Source organism: Anoplophora glabripennis, unplaced genomic scaffold, assembly GCF_000390285.2.
Source record: "Anoplophora glabripennis isolate ALB-LARVAE unplaced genomic scaffold, Agla_2.0 scaffold2, whole genome shotgun sequence".
NCBI classification, from domain to species: Eukaryota; Metazoa; Arthropoda; class Insecta; order Coleoptera; family Cerambycidae; genus Anoplophora; species Anoplophora glabripennis.
The window spans coordinates 3,739,862-3,758,130 of NW_019416325.1; the positions used below are offsets into that span (position 1 = coordinate 3,739,862).

Here is an 18,269-nt window from a genome sequence, read left to right on the forward strand (position 1 = left end):
GTATAATATAAATATTTAACACAGCCGCACTGGGCGACTGGGCAATAAATCTCAGTTGTTGACAAGTGGTTGACAAATTGCCTAGCAGTGCAGGGCAGCAGTGCGGAATTTGGTGTGATTCAGGTAATTTTAATTTATTATAGGCATCTTCTATTAATCATTCATATAATTGCGAAAGGGAAAGCATTTTGGAGACCTTTCGAAACGGAAAAAACGAAATTTCCATCAATATAATAAAATTGTTTGAGGGCATAAATAATTAAAATATGTTGTTGGCCAAATGAACATATAACAGAAATTTTCTGCACATTATATACAAATTATTATAATGTTTTACCTTTAGCAGAAAACTTTTTTGAGACGCCTTTGAAACTTATTAAATTTTATTGCTAGGCGTTTTTATACATGTTCAACTGACTTCGGAAAGACTATAACACCCCGTATATTCAAAACGACCAAACGAACGGAACTACCTTCTTTTGCAAGCTTATAAATGCGCAGATAAAGGAGCTGACCTCATTAAAATCTGTGTACGTTTATTTTAGCTAACAGCCCTGTTTTGTTTTACGCAAATCACATTACCAACGGAAAAAATAAAATAGGAATGCGTAAGTGGGCGTTGCAATTCCGCACATATTTCCGATGTTCGATCCTTGCAGTCGTAGGCGTTCAACCTACGACCTTTTAGGAACGGTATCGGTTACTTTCATTCATGAAGTTATAAATATATATATACACGCTTTCAAAAATACTGGATACAATTTTAAGCACGTTCAGCAAACGTTATTACAGTTGGGTAAATTCGTCATATTATTTTCTCGTAGAAATGGCAGTTACATGGTTCAATTCTTAATTCAGTGACGTATAGTCTTTCCGAAGACAGTTGAACGTGTATAAAAACGCCTAGCAATAAAATTTAATGAGTTTCATAGACGTCCCTAAAAATTTTTTTGCTAAAGGTATAAAATTATAATAATTTGTATATAATGTGTAGAAAATTTATATTATATGTTCATTTGACCAACAACATATTTTAATTATTTATGTCCTCAAACAGTTTTATTAGATTGTTGGTAAATTTCGTTTTGTTCCGTTTCAAAAGGTTTCCAAGCTACCAAAAGTCCATGGCTACCTATGTAGGTATTTGATAATATAATTAGTATATATTAAATTACGTTAAGTTTAGTCTTACTTTGTTTTGTTGTAGGGAAGTTGTTTTTTATTTATATTAAATTAATATCTGGATTGTCTTTATCCTTAAAGCCTCAGCATATTTATGCAACATTCCATTGTTTCTATCGTATCCAAATGATATTGAAAGGAATTTTGCGATTTTTGTCTCTACAGAAAGGGAGAAGTGATAAGGGCGGAGAATGTTATGCGAATATCTCTGTACGTAGTTACAAGGAATTTGGCTAATTATTCAACCACAATTCGCTCTGATTGCTGAAATTCCTTTTCCACGAAAAATAAGTAAAAAACCAGCATAATCCTCGATCCGAGGGTTAGAAATTTCCTTAATAAATACACTGAGTTATAAATTTACCACTAATTGAAATTTATGCTTTTTAAAATAAATTAATTATTTCTCAGTTCCCTCCTGAATCACATCATTTTAACCGCCTCGCGTGGAGGGGAACTGTAGCATATTGTAGGCAAATGTGACGCGCCAAATTTTACAGTTTCCTCATACAACGAGCCGCTACTGGTATTAGTATATGTGAAACGACAATTTTTAGTATTAACGTTTCCATTAAAAAAAAACAAACAAATTTTCTGGATTCCGTTCAAACTTCGTTTCTAGACTAATTTGAGCACGTAGATTCCGTTTTGTCGTGAGTCGGTCGGTGGCGGAGATATGTTCAAGTCGAAGCTATGGCGTTTTTTGCGTGTTTCGTCGCATTCTCTCGACCATAGCTCCGCTACCAGATATCCTAGCGATTTAATTTTTATATGGAAAGACGCAGAAAAGAACAAGCTATCCAACGGTGGAAACCTCGTCGCACTGCGATGACCGGTTGTATAGATATAGAGCGTATAATTTATCGGAAGGTTTCTGATATGGAAAAAAATGGAAAATTTTCAACTTTTCTCGTTGAATCTGAAAGGTGTAATTGGTTTTTCGTCGATCCCTATCCCATCAGGGTACGTCGAGAGAGAAAAACATTTAAGATTCAACAAAATTTTGAAAAAAAATTTGGTCGGTCCGCTCCTCGCATCTTCTCTGATTCTACCTTGTAAAAAATTTTCCGGGTCGTTTTCGGTGACGCTGATTTTTTTCTAATAGTAGAAGACTGCGATGACTGGTTGTATAGATATAGAGCGTAAAATTTTCAACTTTTCTCGTTGAATATGAAAGGTGTGATTAGTTTTTCGTCGATCCCTATCCCATCAGAGTACGGGAGAGAAAAACATATAAGATTCTACGTTTTTCTAACCTTTTAGTTAGAACCCATAATAATTCTTATTGCAAATTGCAAGTAGCTGATTAAGAACTGTATTGTTGTAATAAAGTTCAGTAACAGTCTATTAAAGATATAGAAAATGAAGATACATAATTAAAATTACTAAACTTAAACATAGAATATATAGAAACTTAAACAAATATTAGTCTTTCTTTCTGTTAATACTTAGGATAACTAGGTATTTTTCTTTTGTACGTGCTAAGTGGAGGTGATTGACTGATTGTCTGGACGTTTTGTTGGTTATTATTTTTACGACGAATGTGGACAAAATGCCGCGACTGCAGAAATGATAGCAATTTGTATCTCTATCGAAATCAGATTATTAATTGTTAGTTCTGTATATGTTTTTGCAACTTTGGAATTAAATTATAAAAAAATAGGAAAAAGCCCAATATTTGCAACGTACGCTTTGTAATGCACTATAAAAGTCTTAAAATATAGTATTAAAATATTTCGTTACGCTAACAAGAAAAATTCCAATTGCTTTGGTTTCTTATTAGTCGTGTAAATAGAAGAAAAATATGGAGTGAGCGTGTAGGCAAGTGTATTATTAAATCATATAACTAACGAGATATAAATACGTAACGAGCCAAGCAAATCCTGAATTCTATATCCGGCTTAGGAGCAGGACAATGCGCGAACACGACTATTGAATAATACAAAAGTACATGTTGAAACTTATCAAATCGATATCATCTACATTATTCGTACTTGCGAATAAAATCCAACTAGTTTTAATTCTCGCGAAATGCTCTCACTAGAAAAATGTAAAAAAAAACTTTTGTACATAATTAGTTGAATATAATACCCGACTATATTTTAATTTATTTGTATATTCGTTGTTGCTAAGAAACAAGTAACCCTCACCTGACGAAATTCAGGTTAATATGCATATTTAACATAAGTTATTGATTTATTCAATGGATTCTATTTTATATTTAAGCTAAGGCTAGAAATCCAGTTGGGCTTGCCTAATTCCACATTGCAAAGGACAGAAAATATACCTGTTTTTGGACCAAGACAAGACAAAAACAACAAAGTAAAAATAAATTGAAGTAGCCAGATATTTAATGAGAAATTAATTTATAGATTTGTGCGATTTTTGTATCTTTCGAAACAAATTATTATTTTTATTTAACTTTCCAAATGGGTTATTGAGTTGATTTGAAATATCCAAGTTCGGTGGGCATAATAATTCGGAAGGTGTCCTTCGATTTCTAATTCTAATCTAATCTAATTTTTTAATTAGGAACGAAGGCAACATAAATTTACATTTTTATTCGTAATAAAAAACATATTTATAAAATTATTAAATTAGTTTTATTATTAGGTACTTTTTCTTAAACTACTGAAATAAAGCTCTCAACCAAACTGTTTAATATTTGTGTAAAACTTGTTTTTATTTTACATTTTAAAGGGCAATAAATCCTTAATGGAAAAATCCACATATACTTAAAGCTCAAGAAGAAACAATTCCGTCGCAATCTATGCAGCGATATTCTTAAGTTTCTGTAAAGTAGCCACACGTGCATAGGGCGATTAGTTCGTCCTTGTAGCCATAAAAAATCCCAAATATTACGAATGAAATAGAAGCACAATTTTTAGTATCAATGTAAATTAATTATAAAGGATGTTCTCTAAATCTGAATACCCATACATGGGCGTCCACAAGAAATTTCTGAGGTGGTAAATACAAGCCTTAAAAACGTTATGTAAATGTTAATAACACTCCTGCAGGAATAAGACATTCATTGCGTCATGGCATAACTATTGATTTATTTATTTGTTAAAGATACACTTTTATTTATATTTCTCATTTTTTCAGCTGGGAGAGAAATTTTTAGAGATTTCCTAAGGGGAGAATACTCGGAAGAAAATATATTGTTTTGGTTGGCTTGTGAAGAACTGAAGCGGGAAACAAATCCAGAAGTGATCGAGGAAAAAGCGAGAATCATATACGAAGACTATATATCTATCCTTTCTCCTAAAGAGGTAAGTACAACAATTTTTATATAATGTTTATATTTTTTCCAGAAATCTGTGAACACAAAAAATTACGCTAGTGTCTCATATAAACTAGCACAAGTTATGAGTCTGCCTTATTTTACTAGAATTTAGAAACAAGACTCGCAATAACTGCTAAAAAATAGTACAAATTGGTAGTAATTTTCTGCAGTAATCTGCCTTTGTGAAAGCAATGGACAATTTTGTTCAAATATATACAGAGTTAATCTTCCAGAATTACAAATATTTACGAAGATATTATTTTTTTACTTCGTCCATTCATAAGTACATCTTGAGAACCTCCACATGGAACGAGTTCGGGAGGCGTCGCTTCTAACAGAGTCGTACTCAGTTCATTCTCCCAAAAATTCCATTTAAGTGCTTTATTAGACTTTCTTCCGGCCGTTCCATGTGTTTCTTTTATACGTCTGCATAATCTACTGTAAGTTGTTGTCACTATGAGCATTTAAATAGTTATACAGTGTGTTCCAAATTATATACAGGGTGTTCCACCTAAGAGGGATTCTTCTGTAACTTTGTAACTGTAAAATTTATAAAAAAAATGGTTTTAAAAAAAGTTGTCAGGAATCATGTGGGTAATGTAAAGAAAATATTTTCTCAGTATTTCTGAGTCTGAACAACGTACACGTTTTGCTCACAGATGACAAGATATAGCAATTTATACCAAAACGAACTGTTAAAACTACAGGTTTCTAACTCTTACGGTTTAGAGAGCTGAAATTGTGATTTTTTTCAAAAACAACTGATTATCTCGAAAACGGTAAGTTTTAAACACCATGTACTTTAATAAACTCTACCTAATATTAACCATGGCATTAAAAAACGCAATGATATACAGGGTGTTTCATTTAAAATAACAAAGTTATGTAGCGCCCACGCGAAATGGAACACCCTGTAAAGCTAAAAATATTTCGAATGACTGACATTTTTACCATTACTAATTGTCTGTACATAAGTTTCAACTTTAAAATCAAAACTCTTAATAAGTATTGGGCGGAATTATAAAATTTAAAGTATGTTGTAAAGAGAATTGTAAGAGCTTTCAAAAGAAATATTACTCAACCCCCAATGCCATTTAAATATTTGGGGGTGAAAGTGGCGGAGTCAAAAATACCAGCAAAGAATGTCCCCCTTTAATCTAAAATCGACGGGTCTGAGCGTTTTTCTACAATCTTGACGCAGTTCCTGAAAATGGCTCTGTTTCGTTTTCATTTGGCCACCCTGTATATAAAAAAAACTAAGCCTAACTTTGCAGACAGATATAAATCTATCAAAATATATTGAAATAAAGGTAGGTTTAAAGTGTCGGTTCTAACAGAATCCATAAAAATCGAATATGTAATTCTTATTTGCTTTACCGTTCCAATTTAGTTATGTTTATATTATTTCTTACTTCACTTTATTCGACTCGAGCGAACGGGTAGACAAAGTAAACTTGCAGTACTTTTTAACCTTGTTTTAGATACATAAGACAAAGAACTCTAAAGAACTCTATTTCAGGCATATCAGACAAAGACGACAGACGGGTGAAAGAGTGATATAAAATTTTACGCCATTATAGTCGGAGACAAAAATGGCAGTTTAAATACGAAATTCTTTTTGTTATTTTCCTTTAAAAAAGGAAAAATGTGTTTCCAAGGAATTGTTAGATCTCCAATTATATATATTTTAAACAATGATTATTATTAATTTTGTGTTATAAGTACGAATTTAGAAATGTTGTATTCTTGGAATTAGTTTTTGTTTGTGTACAACAGATCTACTACCCGCATTAAAATTAGTTGTTTCTTAACTGTCATCCCTGCGCATCTAAAAGTCGCTTGCGGTTTGGCAATGTTTAATAAAAATGATGTTAATTCTGTTTCCAGGTCTCACTTGATTCCAGAGTGCGTGAAATTGTCAACCGAAACATGGTGGAGCCAACGCCAAGGACATTCGACGAAGCACAGCTGCAAATCTACACCTTGATGCATCGGGATAGCTACCCACGCTTCGTCAATTCGCCATTGTATCGGTCGTTATCTCAGCAGCAGACTAGTACATCTGGTCCCCAATCAGCTGTGACAACAGCCATGGTGACAGTTTCTTCAGGGTAACTATCATCCGTTTTTAAATTCATGTTGGAACAAAAGGAGGGAAAGAGGCTCCTTTTCACGAGATCCAATGTTTTTTATGTTGTGTTTCACGGAGTTGAATGACCCCCGACAAGAAAAGCAACATTTGAATAACAAAAATGAAAGTAAAATGACAAACAATAAAAGCTTAAAAAATAAAACTAATATATCATACCTTCATCAAATCGCTGTCACTGTCACTATCACCATGTTGATTTCAATAAGGTCAATTTGGTCCAACACAATATCAAAGTCTCTCTTTTTGGACATGATTTGTATACCTTTGACAAGCTTCTGCACTTTGCAATTTCACTTTAAAGAAGTAATTCTGTTTCGACTAATTCAACTGTATTCAATTTTATTTTTAAATATCTCCTTTTACTTGTGCCCATATTGATTCAGTGATAAGGAGGTGGTTTCAATAATGTTATTGCTCGAGTTGAGCCAGGAAAAAGAGCTGGGAAATGAATTTCGCGACTTTTCCAACTCTATATTTCCTGGCCTATCCATAGCATCCAATTTTTTTGTACGCTTGACACTTCTCTACACAATTTTTCATAAGTTGAGCTTGCGTTCGTCTTCAACAAAAGGATCCTTTTTGGGGCACTTTCTGTGATGGCAACAAACTGAAATTACAAAACTTTCAAGGAACTTCTGCAATCAGTATTTCTCGTGGTACTTGGATTGAAATATGTATGTACCATTTTTCGAGAAACCACTTATATGTTACTATAAAACGGTATCTCTTTTCAGATAGCGTTCTTATACCAGTAGACCAACCGTCCATCGCTATTTGTCTTGACTGTATGTCCCTCGTTGGTTCATGCTTTGTCTGTGTAAAAAAGATATAAATAACTTTTTAATTTTCACGTTTGATGGCCCGTATTAAAAAAATTTATATGAGGAACTGATTTTTTTGTATCAAATACCGGGACACCCTTTATATGCACATGTAAGATAAGGTCGTCTTCAAAGTTCTGTTGCAGTGGTGCCACTTGTCCAGATTTTTCCTTCAATAGTAAAAAAGTCTTTATATGCCCAGTTACTTGCATTTCATGAGTAAAACACGAAGTAAGTAATAAAACTGACACATTTTCTAGCTAAATAGGACCCAAAGCCCTCCTTTTCTTAGGTCATTCAACTCCCAACCATTTTTACAAAATTTTGTAATTTCAGTCCAATTAGTAAGACGAATAATCAGATTGCCAGTATCTGAACATATTGTCGAGTAAAAAGAAATGATTACCGTAATTACATGCAAGTTATTAACATGTCCAGATATTCACAATATTATCCAAAAAGTTTCCACCAATAAACAACCAAAAGATGCTATAAAGTAATAATGATAAGATTCCACAATGACTGTAACTGCATCAATGTGCTATAATTAGTTACTGGCGTGCGCTATGTGTCAAACGTCCATTTAATTGTGTATGGCATGCCTGTTAATATATTTTTAATTCACCCTTATACGTATTGGGGCCACGTATCTCATTAATTTGCGAGTGTCGTAATGGTATTCTAATGTTACTTGAGCAAATTTTCGTTGTATAATGCCAGCTTATCTCCATGACGATCTAACACAACCACGTAAGACCCCAATTAAGGACCGAAATTTGCATTTAAGGTTTCGTGCACGGTATTTTTAGGGTCATTTACGTCAAATATAACTGGAAAAAATTTGATTCTTTTCTTTGTTGAGCATGTTTGTGTTCCTCTCCAACTTTGTAAAACCTGTTTTTATTTATTACGTAACTATATTCCACAAATTGCCCAGGTGACGGATTTTCTCCAAAAAAAATGAGGTTGCATGGTGAATATTGAAAACAACCCCTGCTTCCGTATGTTAAAACTTGAAAAATATTTAATTTTTTAATTAATTATTAATTAATTTCAACGCCGATTCGATTAAAACGAAACATATCTATTTTCATTGAAAACAATTAGAAATCAAGTGCTGCCAACGATCTTCCAGAAAAACTTAGTGACGTATAAAGTCTGGATTTTTAATGGCGATGCTACTAACTAATCGTAAAACGAGTAAGCGAATTCTTGCATTTAATCGGTTAAATCGTCAGCTCAAATTTAATCAGTCTACGTAAAATACCTTCAGAGATGTTTGAAAAAATGTGACATTTTTTAACTTCAACATTGTGTATCTCTGAAACTAGTAATTTGGTCCAAAATAATCCAAGGAACACACCTGTAAAATTATAACGGTAATTTAAAGGTCGCTCTATATACAGGGTCGGAAAGTCCCCATGGTTCATCGGCCGTTACGTGAGAGCGATAAAGAAAGTCATAGAAATCCGTGCGATAGAGAAAGATGGCTATAATGAAGACGTCTAATAGTCACCGCCCATTTCGCCCTTCCACAAATAAGAAGTGGATCTTATTTGTGGAAGGGCGAAATTATTTCAGAGACTACTTCGATTTGAATTTTGAAAATTTGGGATACCGGGTTTTCGGGCATGCCCTTCTCAACTAAAATAATGGCATCCACGTACCACTTCCGGTTATACCGGAAGTCGCCATCAACATGCTTATTTTAAATGGAACACCCTATATATTATTGCAATTTTGGATTCTACGTGTTATTTTAGGTAGACTTTTATGAAGTTTTCCTATTCCTAAAATTAACCATTTTCGAGATATTTTTTTCAAAAGAATGGACAGAAACAGTGACTATAGTCTGTTTAGAAATGAAAGAGAGTAATAAAAGCTTATTATGTATGCAAATCGTAAATAAATGTAGTACCTACTGGTGCTTATATTCAATATTTTTATATTATGTATTTTCCGTATAGATGAGGTGTACTTTTAAAAAAACTTTGTGTGATCGGACTGTACTAAATTGTAGCAGGTAGCTAAAATTTAATCCCCGACAATCCGTCTTTGTCTATGCCGCTTCAATTTCTCGATCCATTTCTCTTATAAGTAAACAATATAAAAACAGCATTTCAAAACATGAGGCTACTTTAAGCATCATAACCGGGTTAAGAGGGTTTTTAGTAATTCAAATAAAATTATTCAATATTATTATCAAAATATGTATTTAAATTTAATGAATAGACTTTTATTCCACACAAAAATATATGTATTTTGAAAATTCAAATTATGGTGAGTAAATGTAGTGTTGTATAAATGTACAATAAAGAAAATAAAAAAGTAGGTATATTAAAATCCATCCTCTGAATATTCTGATGAATTATCTTCGTCTCCTAGATTGATAACGATAGGTTCCACAGTAACGTCAATTAAATTATCGAGTTCCAAGGAATTTTTTAACAAAATTTTCACGTCACTTAATTTAAACGTAGTATTATTTCGCGCTACATCTCCTTTTACCTGCGCCCAGACTAATTCGATTGGGTTAAGTTCACAGTGATAAGGTGGTAACCGTAGTACTGTTATTTGGCGATTTGTTGCCATTTCATCGATAACGTATTTTGTCTGATCTTTATTAAGATTGACAAGTGTCAAAAGATCATTTTTCACCATATTTGTTTCAAAAGAAATGTTTTTTCCGGATAACCATTGAATTATATCGGCTTTCCTCCAAGCAGTCGTAGGCGTCCGCTCGGTCTGCCGTGAATGGTAACTGGCATTATCCATGACAATTACAGACCCCGGTGGAATAAGATCCAACATCTGTGTAAAATACTCTTCGAAAACATCTGCGTTCATGTCTTCGTGATAGTCACCTGTATTTTTAGATTCAAATAAAAGTAAACCGCCATCTACAAAACCACTGGCACTACCTATATGTGTCACTATTAATCTTCGTCCTTTACCTGAAGGTGCCTTGAACCCTGTTGAAAGTCCATCCAAAAATGCTTGTCGAAAACTTTTTACATTTTTATCTTGCCATACTTTTGTTACAGTATATCCCTCGTTGACCCAAGTTTCGTCTAGATAATAAATATTCCTCCCTTCGTCACTGAATTTTCAAATTGATCTTAAGTAGGATCTTCGCCAACAAATATCATCTTTATCGATAAGAACTGACTTCCTGTTCTGCTTTTCCCAGCAAAAATTCAACTCTGGTAAGACGGCCCATAATTTGCTTCTACTGATTTTTGGCAAATCGTTGTTCTCTGAAAGTTCACTTAAAATTTTGTTTAGCGTTGGTATTTATTTTTTAAAATAAAAGGAGTGTACTTCTGCGAATCAGAAACTATATCTTCTATAACGACTTTTGACCTCCCTGTAGATGATTTTGGGGGATTTACAGTATCTTGTTCATTTTTTGTTTCCTTTAAAAGTCTGTAGATAGTCGATTTTCCAATCCCTGTCATTTTTGTTAGCATTAGTGTTCTGAAACGAAATATTACCACGCCCATGGCCGGTTATTATCTCGGCGTTTTATTAATCTCTTTCATTTCCAAACAGACTATAGCTTCAAACCATGTGTGTTTTATAGTAAGAAAGATAAAGCAACAATATTTATAGGGACAATAGCTAGACCCCCTAAGCTTCCCGTCCATACTTTCAAAGTGGCTTAATCGCATACAGGGTGTTAGAAATTTAATGCCGAGTTTAGTTAACTTCAAACCTGCATAAGTGTTTTTTTTTACTGGAACACCCTGTATTTGTTTCTATATTCTGAGACACAATTTTATTATTCTCTTTCGAACGGTATCAGGGTTCCCTATACCTATCTCTTCTAGTTTTCTCTCGAAAACGGTTAATTTTAGGAATGGGTAAACTTCATAAAAGTCCACGTAAAATAACACGTAGAATCCAAAATTGCAATGTTATATAAGGTGTTCCATTTAAAATAAGCAAGTTGATGGCGACTTCCGGTATAACCGAATACGAATTACAGTGAAAATGTGAGTTAGGTCATGTAATTTCTTTCCAGGGACCAGGACGGTTAACGCCGTCCAAAGTTTCAACCAAGGCGGCCTAACAGAGACTCGACAGTCGACAATAACCTCGGCGGGCGATGGTCGACTATAGGCGTCTGATGCAAGATGGTCACGGCCGACGCCACAAGCCGATGCTTCGGATCATTCCTCGCACAGTGCACTGTGACATGTGTCCTGGCCGCCGGGCCAGAATTACCCCAAAACACAGGACCAAGTCCTAACCAGGACGCTGTGTGATGTGTTCGCAAAACCGTTTGTTCTCGGCACATGTTCACTCTGTACCATAGCAATCATGACTCTGGACTGGAGGTCAAGCCGCTCACTTCTTAAAAATTAGTGTTGTGTAATAATAACGAATTATGGTTCATCTCACTGATAGGTGGGTAAAAAAGATGACACTTCGGTTTCCATTGCCTGCCCTTCCATACCCTAAACACTATTCAGACAGTGGGTATGGAGGCGGGGGAATTTGTACATAACTATTCATTAAACGGTAGGTAATTGTTAGCGTAAATTCACACTACACGAGTTTCAGTGATCACTAGTATTCACTTTGTATTGGTTTCTAAAAAAATTGTCGCTTGCGTTGTTCGAATTCAATCGGTTTGGCATTCTCCGGATAGTCTTTTTTACCCAACTATAGGGACGGGTCTACGATAAGAGAAAAATTGCAGTATAAAATGTACCGTTTAAGTACAGATAGTGCCCGTCATGGGTTTACTGTAACATTTCTGCTTAAGCCCCAACCCACACCTCCTACGCCCAGTCCCGCCGAGATTACAATATATGAAGATGTGATATACTACGTAATGTATCTACGACCACGGCGGTTTCGCCCCCCTACCCCATCACCTCAAGACTTGTTCCCGTATCCCTCCCCGCATCCCTCATTCTACTAGCACTACACCATGTACCCCTCTATATAGAGTACAATAATCGACACACTGTTCATATAAATAAATATCAAATATACGGTTACTGTCTTCATTTACAACAGATATTTATTCCGAAGCCCTCATCACTTTACATTTCATTTATTTATAATGATGTTTATAATTCCACCTTACATTTTTTTAAGTTATTAAAATACTACTTTTAATTTATACATTTATTGTGCTCTTATTTGTAGACTAGCTTCGCTTGCAGCCTCCCGTCGAGGCCTGGACAATTTCTAGGCTGCTTGCCATGTCCTTCCTTTAGTTTTCATCGCATTTCACGAGACATATCGCTCTCTTCATCAGAACAAACTCTGAAATTAAGTCCTCTGGCCGGTATTTACATTTGTGGTGTGTACTATTCTATGACGGTCTCAACAAAAAGTTGGATACAACTCAATTGTAGCAGCTAAAACTGTAAAAATAGTACTAACTAAAACTAAACTTTCTTGCTGAAGCAATTAAACTATGTTGCTACTGTAATCTTTCAGTGAATTGCACTAAAGGGAAATAGATTGCAATGCTTTAATAACGCAGGCCAACATTTTGTTTGAAATAAAACACCGGATTCTACCTAGGTACCAAGCGTTTTTGGGATCGCTGATTCCGATGCCGAAGTCGGTTAAGCTGTAACGTGTCAGATTCAAGGTCATTTGAAGTCAAACTAAGAAGGTGGTCGCTGAGTCTGAATTTGATATCGATTGACCTCATGTTCAAGGTCATTTGAAGGTAAAAAAGAAGGTGAAAAAATTGGAAACCATTGTGAGCATTCGTAATTTTTTTTCCAATTTTTTTCACCTCCTTTTCTTACTTTAACCTTCAAACGCCCTTTAACATGAGGTGATAGATGTCAACCGACATCGGATTCAGACTCAGCGACCCAAAAAACCTATGTATGAAATTTTTCAGATTTTTTCCACCACCTTTGCTTAACTTGACCCTCAAATGACCTTGAATCTGACGTGATAGATATTAATCGACCTCGGCATCGGAATCAGGGTACCTAGGTAGAGTCCGGTGTCTTTTTTTTCAAACTAAATGTTGACCTGTTAAAATTACTTGCCGATAACTATTTTCCGATACATATACAGGGTGTATCTAATTATATTGATTCCTTCAATAATTTTTAAAAATTTTTTTATTTATTTCAATCAGCTACCATTCCATTATTTTCTTTGGTTGCAAAGTTGCAAACTGAAGTTTCCAATCTCTAAAAATCATTATCTTGTTCTGAAGTTCCAATTATGGTACAAGAATGATTTTTCGATGAATTTTCGGATACGCAGAATAAGTATACCGTAGAAATCTTATTTTACTTGTGTGTAATATTCGAGATACCTGCTACAATTAAAATAATATTTACGGTGAATTTTTTTTTTAAAAACATTTATAGGAGGGATTTTCTAGAGTTTATTTAAAAAAAGAGAGCGGTATGGTCTCTTGAAACCTCAACGACTAGGAAATTGTTTAACCATATTAGCGTTTAATTTGTACGAGCTCCAAGTTGTTACTCACGGTAAGTATAGTAATTACGGTTTGTCTGTGTTAAGGTGGATATGAAACAGTGAGAATTTCAGAAACCATCAACTGAGGTTTAACACAAGTATCTTATTCAGAATTTCTCAAAACTTTCTTGCGCCAATTTTCTTAGAAAAAATATAATTAGGTATAATATTTGTTTTATACACTAGTGTGGTGACACTATCTACATAGTGTACAACGTGCGTAACGTTTATTTTAGTAAATAATTAATTTGTCGCGCTAGTCTATATAGTGCACAACAGTTACGTAGTGTATAGCGTGCGTAACGCTTACGTTAATTTACTTTTTGCACCAGTGTATAAAATATTTACGCGTTAGTGCGAAACTTTTATATTTACGCAGAATACAATGTGCGTAACATAAATAACTTATGTACTAACATAAGTACATAATTTATTTTTCACACTAGTGTGTAAAATATATATTTGACTCGTAGTAATGCAAAATAATTATATTTACATAGTGTACAACGTGAAAAACGTGGTAAATAATTTATATTTCGCACTACTGCGTAAAGTTTAACACACTAGTGTGAAACATCTACATTTATATAGTGCGTAACGTTTATTTTAGTAAATAATTTATTTTTCGTGTATAAAATATTTACTTTACGTTCCAGTGGGGAACAGTTAGATTTACGTAGTGCATAACGTGCGTAATGCATACGATAGTAAATAATTTACTGTTTGCACTAGTGTTTAAAATATTTACACACTAGTTCAAAATATTTATAGTTACGTTTTTGTACTAACGTACACAAGTACATAATTTATTTTTCACAATAGTATGTAAAATATTTACTTTACGCACTAGTGCGAAACAGTTGCATTTACTTAGTGTACAACATGCATAACTCTTAGGTAAATAATTTACTTTTTACACTAGTGAATAAAATATGTACGCACTAGTGCGAAACATATTTACATAGTGTATAATGTACGTTTACATTAGTAGGTAGTTTATTTTTAACATTAGTGTGAAAATATTTGTTTTACGCACTTTACAGTTAAATCAATAGATTTACACTATATGTAGTGTACAACGTGCGTAATGTTTACATTGGTAAATAGTTTATTTTTCGCGCTAGTATATAAAATATTTATTTATACACTAGTGCGAAACTACTTTTTGCACTAGTGTATAAAATATTTATGCACTAGTGCAAAACATTTATATTTACCTAGAGTAACATAAACAAGTTATGCATTAACTTAAGTATACAATTTATTTTTGACACTAGTGTGTAAAATATTTACTTTACTCGCACTAGTGTCAAACAGTTAAATTTACGCAGTGTACAACGTAAGAAACGTTGACATTGGTAAATAATTTATTTTTCACACTGGTACGTAAAATATTTACGCACTAGTGCGAAATAGTTACATTTTTGCACTAGTGTATAAAATATGTACGCACTAGTGCGTAGTGTACAACGTGCGTAACGTTTACGTTAGTGCGTAATTTATTTTTTGCACTAGTGTGTAAAATATTTACTTTACGCACTAGCGCGAAACAGTTGTATTTTACGTAATGTGCAACGTTAGTACCTTGCGGAAAAAAGTCTTTACGATTTCGTGTCCACCTTAACCCAGATACACTGCAGATGTGTAAAGATTCCAGTCATGCTGTAACCGACCTTCAAAGCTGTAGCTGTAAATCTAATGCGAAGTTCGATACGTGACTACTAGGGTTGCAGCATCAAAGAACAACTTAATACTTTCACATATTTCTTTATATTTCTATTTAGAACAGAAGAAATAATTGGGGCAAAGGTTTCTGTTAAGACCTGTGAGCCTAATTTCTTCAAACGATAAAGTTACAAACTATTTCTTTGAGTTTCACATATGGTGTTGCTTAAAGAACACTTAAACCAAAGGTATCTTCCAAATTAGGTGATCTATCTAATCTGGACATTTAAGATCAGATGTACTGAATGAATAGTTTAAACCTCTAGTTTTAAATCAAGTGCTGTTTATATGTAGTTATATTATGTGGTCAGTAAATTAGTCTACATTTAATTAGTTCCAATATAATGTCGAAATATTACTCGACTAACAGGAAGTTAATCTATTTAGATGTTTCAAAATGCATCCTCAAACTAATTGAAGGTTAATGTTAAGTATCGTTGATCAAAGGTCAAATTTGCTCAAGTTCACTGTTAAATTGTTAACTAATATTAAACAAACGGGCTTGTAGTCGTTAAATTACCTCTGGAATTTCTAATTAATAAATTGTTGTTGAGAGCAATACTGTTTAGTAACTAGTTGGACTTGGTTAATAACTAGTTTGACTTGTTAGGTAGGTATTATAGATAAAGTGGTTGCACATCATCAACGGAATTTGCGATAACCAAGAAAATAATTCAAGTGCAGTTTTTAATTAGATACAAAAACATGTAGTGGACGAACGATAACAAGAAACATTTTCCATCAATTAGGCACTTTGAATTTTAAATTCAAGAAAAAATTGTTCTTAAACTAATAACATAAATAAATTTTAACTTATACATTGATTTTACTATTGATTTTTTTTAGTTCTTCTTTGGATTTACTAAATCAGTGGCAAGTCCAAAATATTTCCTTGGAGGATGACCCTCTGATTATTTTATTTTTTTTATTTGTCTTGATGCGAATTTTCAATTTTTTCATATCAGTTTTGTTTTACATTACGTATTTGTTGTTTTTACAAAGAATATGAATATAACTTCACAATGAAGAAATTCTTGTGTTGATGATGATGACGATGATGATGATGTAATTAATAATACAAAAACATTTTCTGGACTGCTATTTTTTCTATCAAGATTGGACAGACTTTTATTAAATACTTGTATAACTTTCGAGATTTTGTAAAACATATTGGGAACAAAATCTTGGAACACCATAACAAACAGGAATGTGTTACATAGCTTTAACTGAGATTGTTGATTTAAACTAGAGGTTTAAATATTAAAAGCTACATTCAAAGTAAATTCTCTAACGTATCACCACCAATATAATCAAATAAATGTTTGGAATCGTGTTTATTGCATAAATTCATTTTCTTTCAACTAAATTTCCTATAAATTGGTAATTTAACTATAGTATCAGATAAAAAATGCAAAAATTTTCCGGAATCCGTCCGTTTCCCAGGTAAGGATCGAAAATATGTCCCCAAAGGTCGTTTTATTCCCGACATTGTTGGTAAAACCTCTTCATATGACACCACAAGTAGAAGTCTAAAAGATTGAGATCAAACGATCTTGGGTCAACGATTGAAGCCATTTTTACTAATATTTAATTAGCAAAAATGTTTGCAAAAATGTGATGATCAATTAAAAAATGTTACTTTATTTTCTTCTGAGTGTCACAAAGAGAAAGAATTTTACTTGGAAGAAGATTAGAACGGTTTTTGGAACATTGCCTGCTAAGTTAAAGAAGTACATTATTATAAGCATACAACATTATTATACAGGGTGTGCTAACGAGAAAATTGTTGAATGCTTTTCAGTAATTAACACGTACAGGATAATATGCAAGAATATCGTCACATTTTGTGAGAAAATACAAAATATATAACAATCTCTTCTGAATAGAATTATAGATATACTTAAGAATTGGGGAGTTTACATTCTGCATCAAGGAAGATATAGATAAGAGAATATAAGGTAAGTAATTTTAATCACTGTCTCGTAGGATCATTACGCATGCAATCAGGTCCTATTAGAAACTTAGAGACCCATTAATTAGATATATGAACTTGTATATTTCTCAGTAAATCAACAAAACTCAAGTACAGGACAATAAATTCTAAGGGATAGAATACTGGAATCTATTCATAGTGGAACGAACAAAGTAATTCTGAGTCTAGAAAAATTGTGTTTCACATGCCAAACTATTGAACATTCATATTACGGATATTACAGAGATATGTATTAACGTAGGTCATAATATTGAATTAAATGAATAAACTTTTATTTTTACTGTACACAGCCACACAAAAAAAAGTTGTCTGTACTTTTCATGCGACATATGTTATTCGTAGTATTTTTTCCTTCTGGTCGCAAGTCCGGTGTCAGAATTGAGCTATCACATCACAGCAATTTCCTAACCTCAAAAAACAGGTCAAAATAGCAAAAATTCACCGAAAAAGTGCAAGGAACAATAAAAAAATCTTTTTTTCTATTTTCAAATGTTCATTTATATGGTTAAGACCCCGCCGAACGTAAATCCGCGGTCAGAATTGGTAGTTCTTTTTCTAACCTCAAAAGAGGGGTCAATTAAGGTCAGATATCACGAATTTTAAAAAAATAACAGATTCGCGCCAAATTTGGTATAC

At 33.3% G+C, this 18,269-nt stretch overlaps 1 protein-coding gene across 1 annotated transcript in view; it reads left to right on the forward strand.

The window, feature by feature from the left end:
* The window catches only part of LOC108916167 (regulator of G-protein signaling 20), a 32,628-nt gene extending 20,097 nt beyond the window's left edge, over positions 1 to 12,531 (forward strand). The window contains exons 5-7 of the mRNA XM_023454104.1: positions 4,291 to 4,457; positions 6,359 to 6,582; positions 11,469 to 12,531. Of these exons, the coding sequence (XP_023309872.1) occupies positions 4,291 to 4,457; positions 6,359 to 6,582; positions 11,469 to 11,484 (407 nt within the window). The 3' untranslated portion in view covers positions 11,485 to 12,531. The remainder of the gene's footprint in view (positions 1 to 4,290; positions 4,458 to 6,358; positions 6,583 to 11,468) is intronic.
* Positions 12,532 to 18,269: the final 5,738 nt, after the last annotated feature.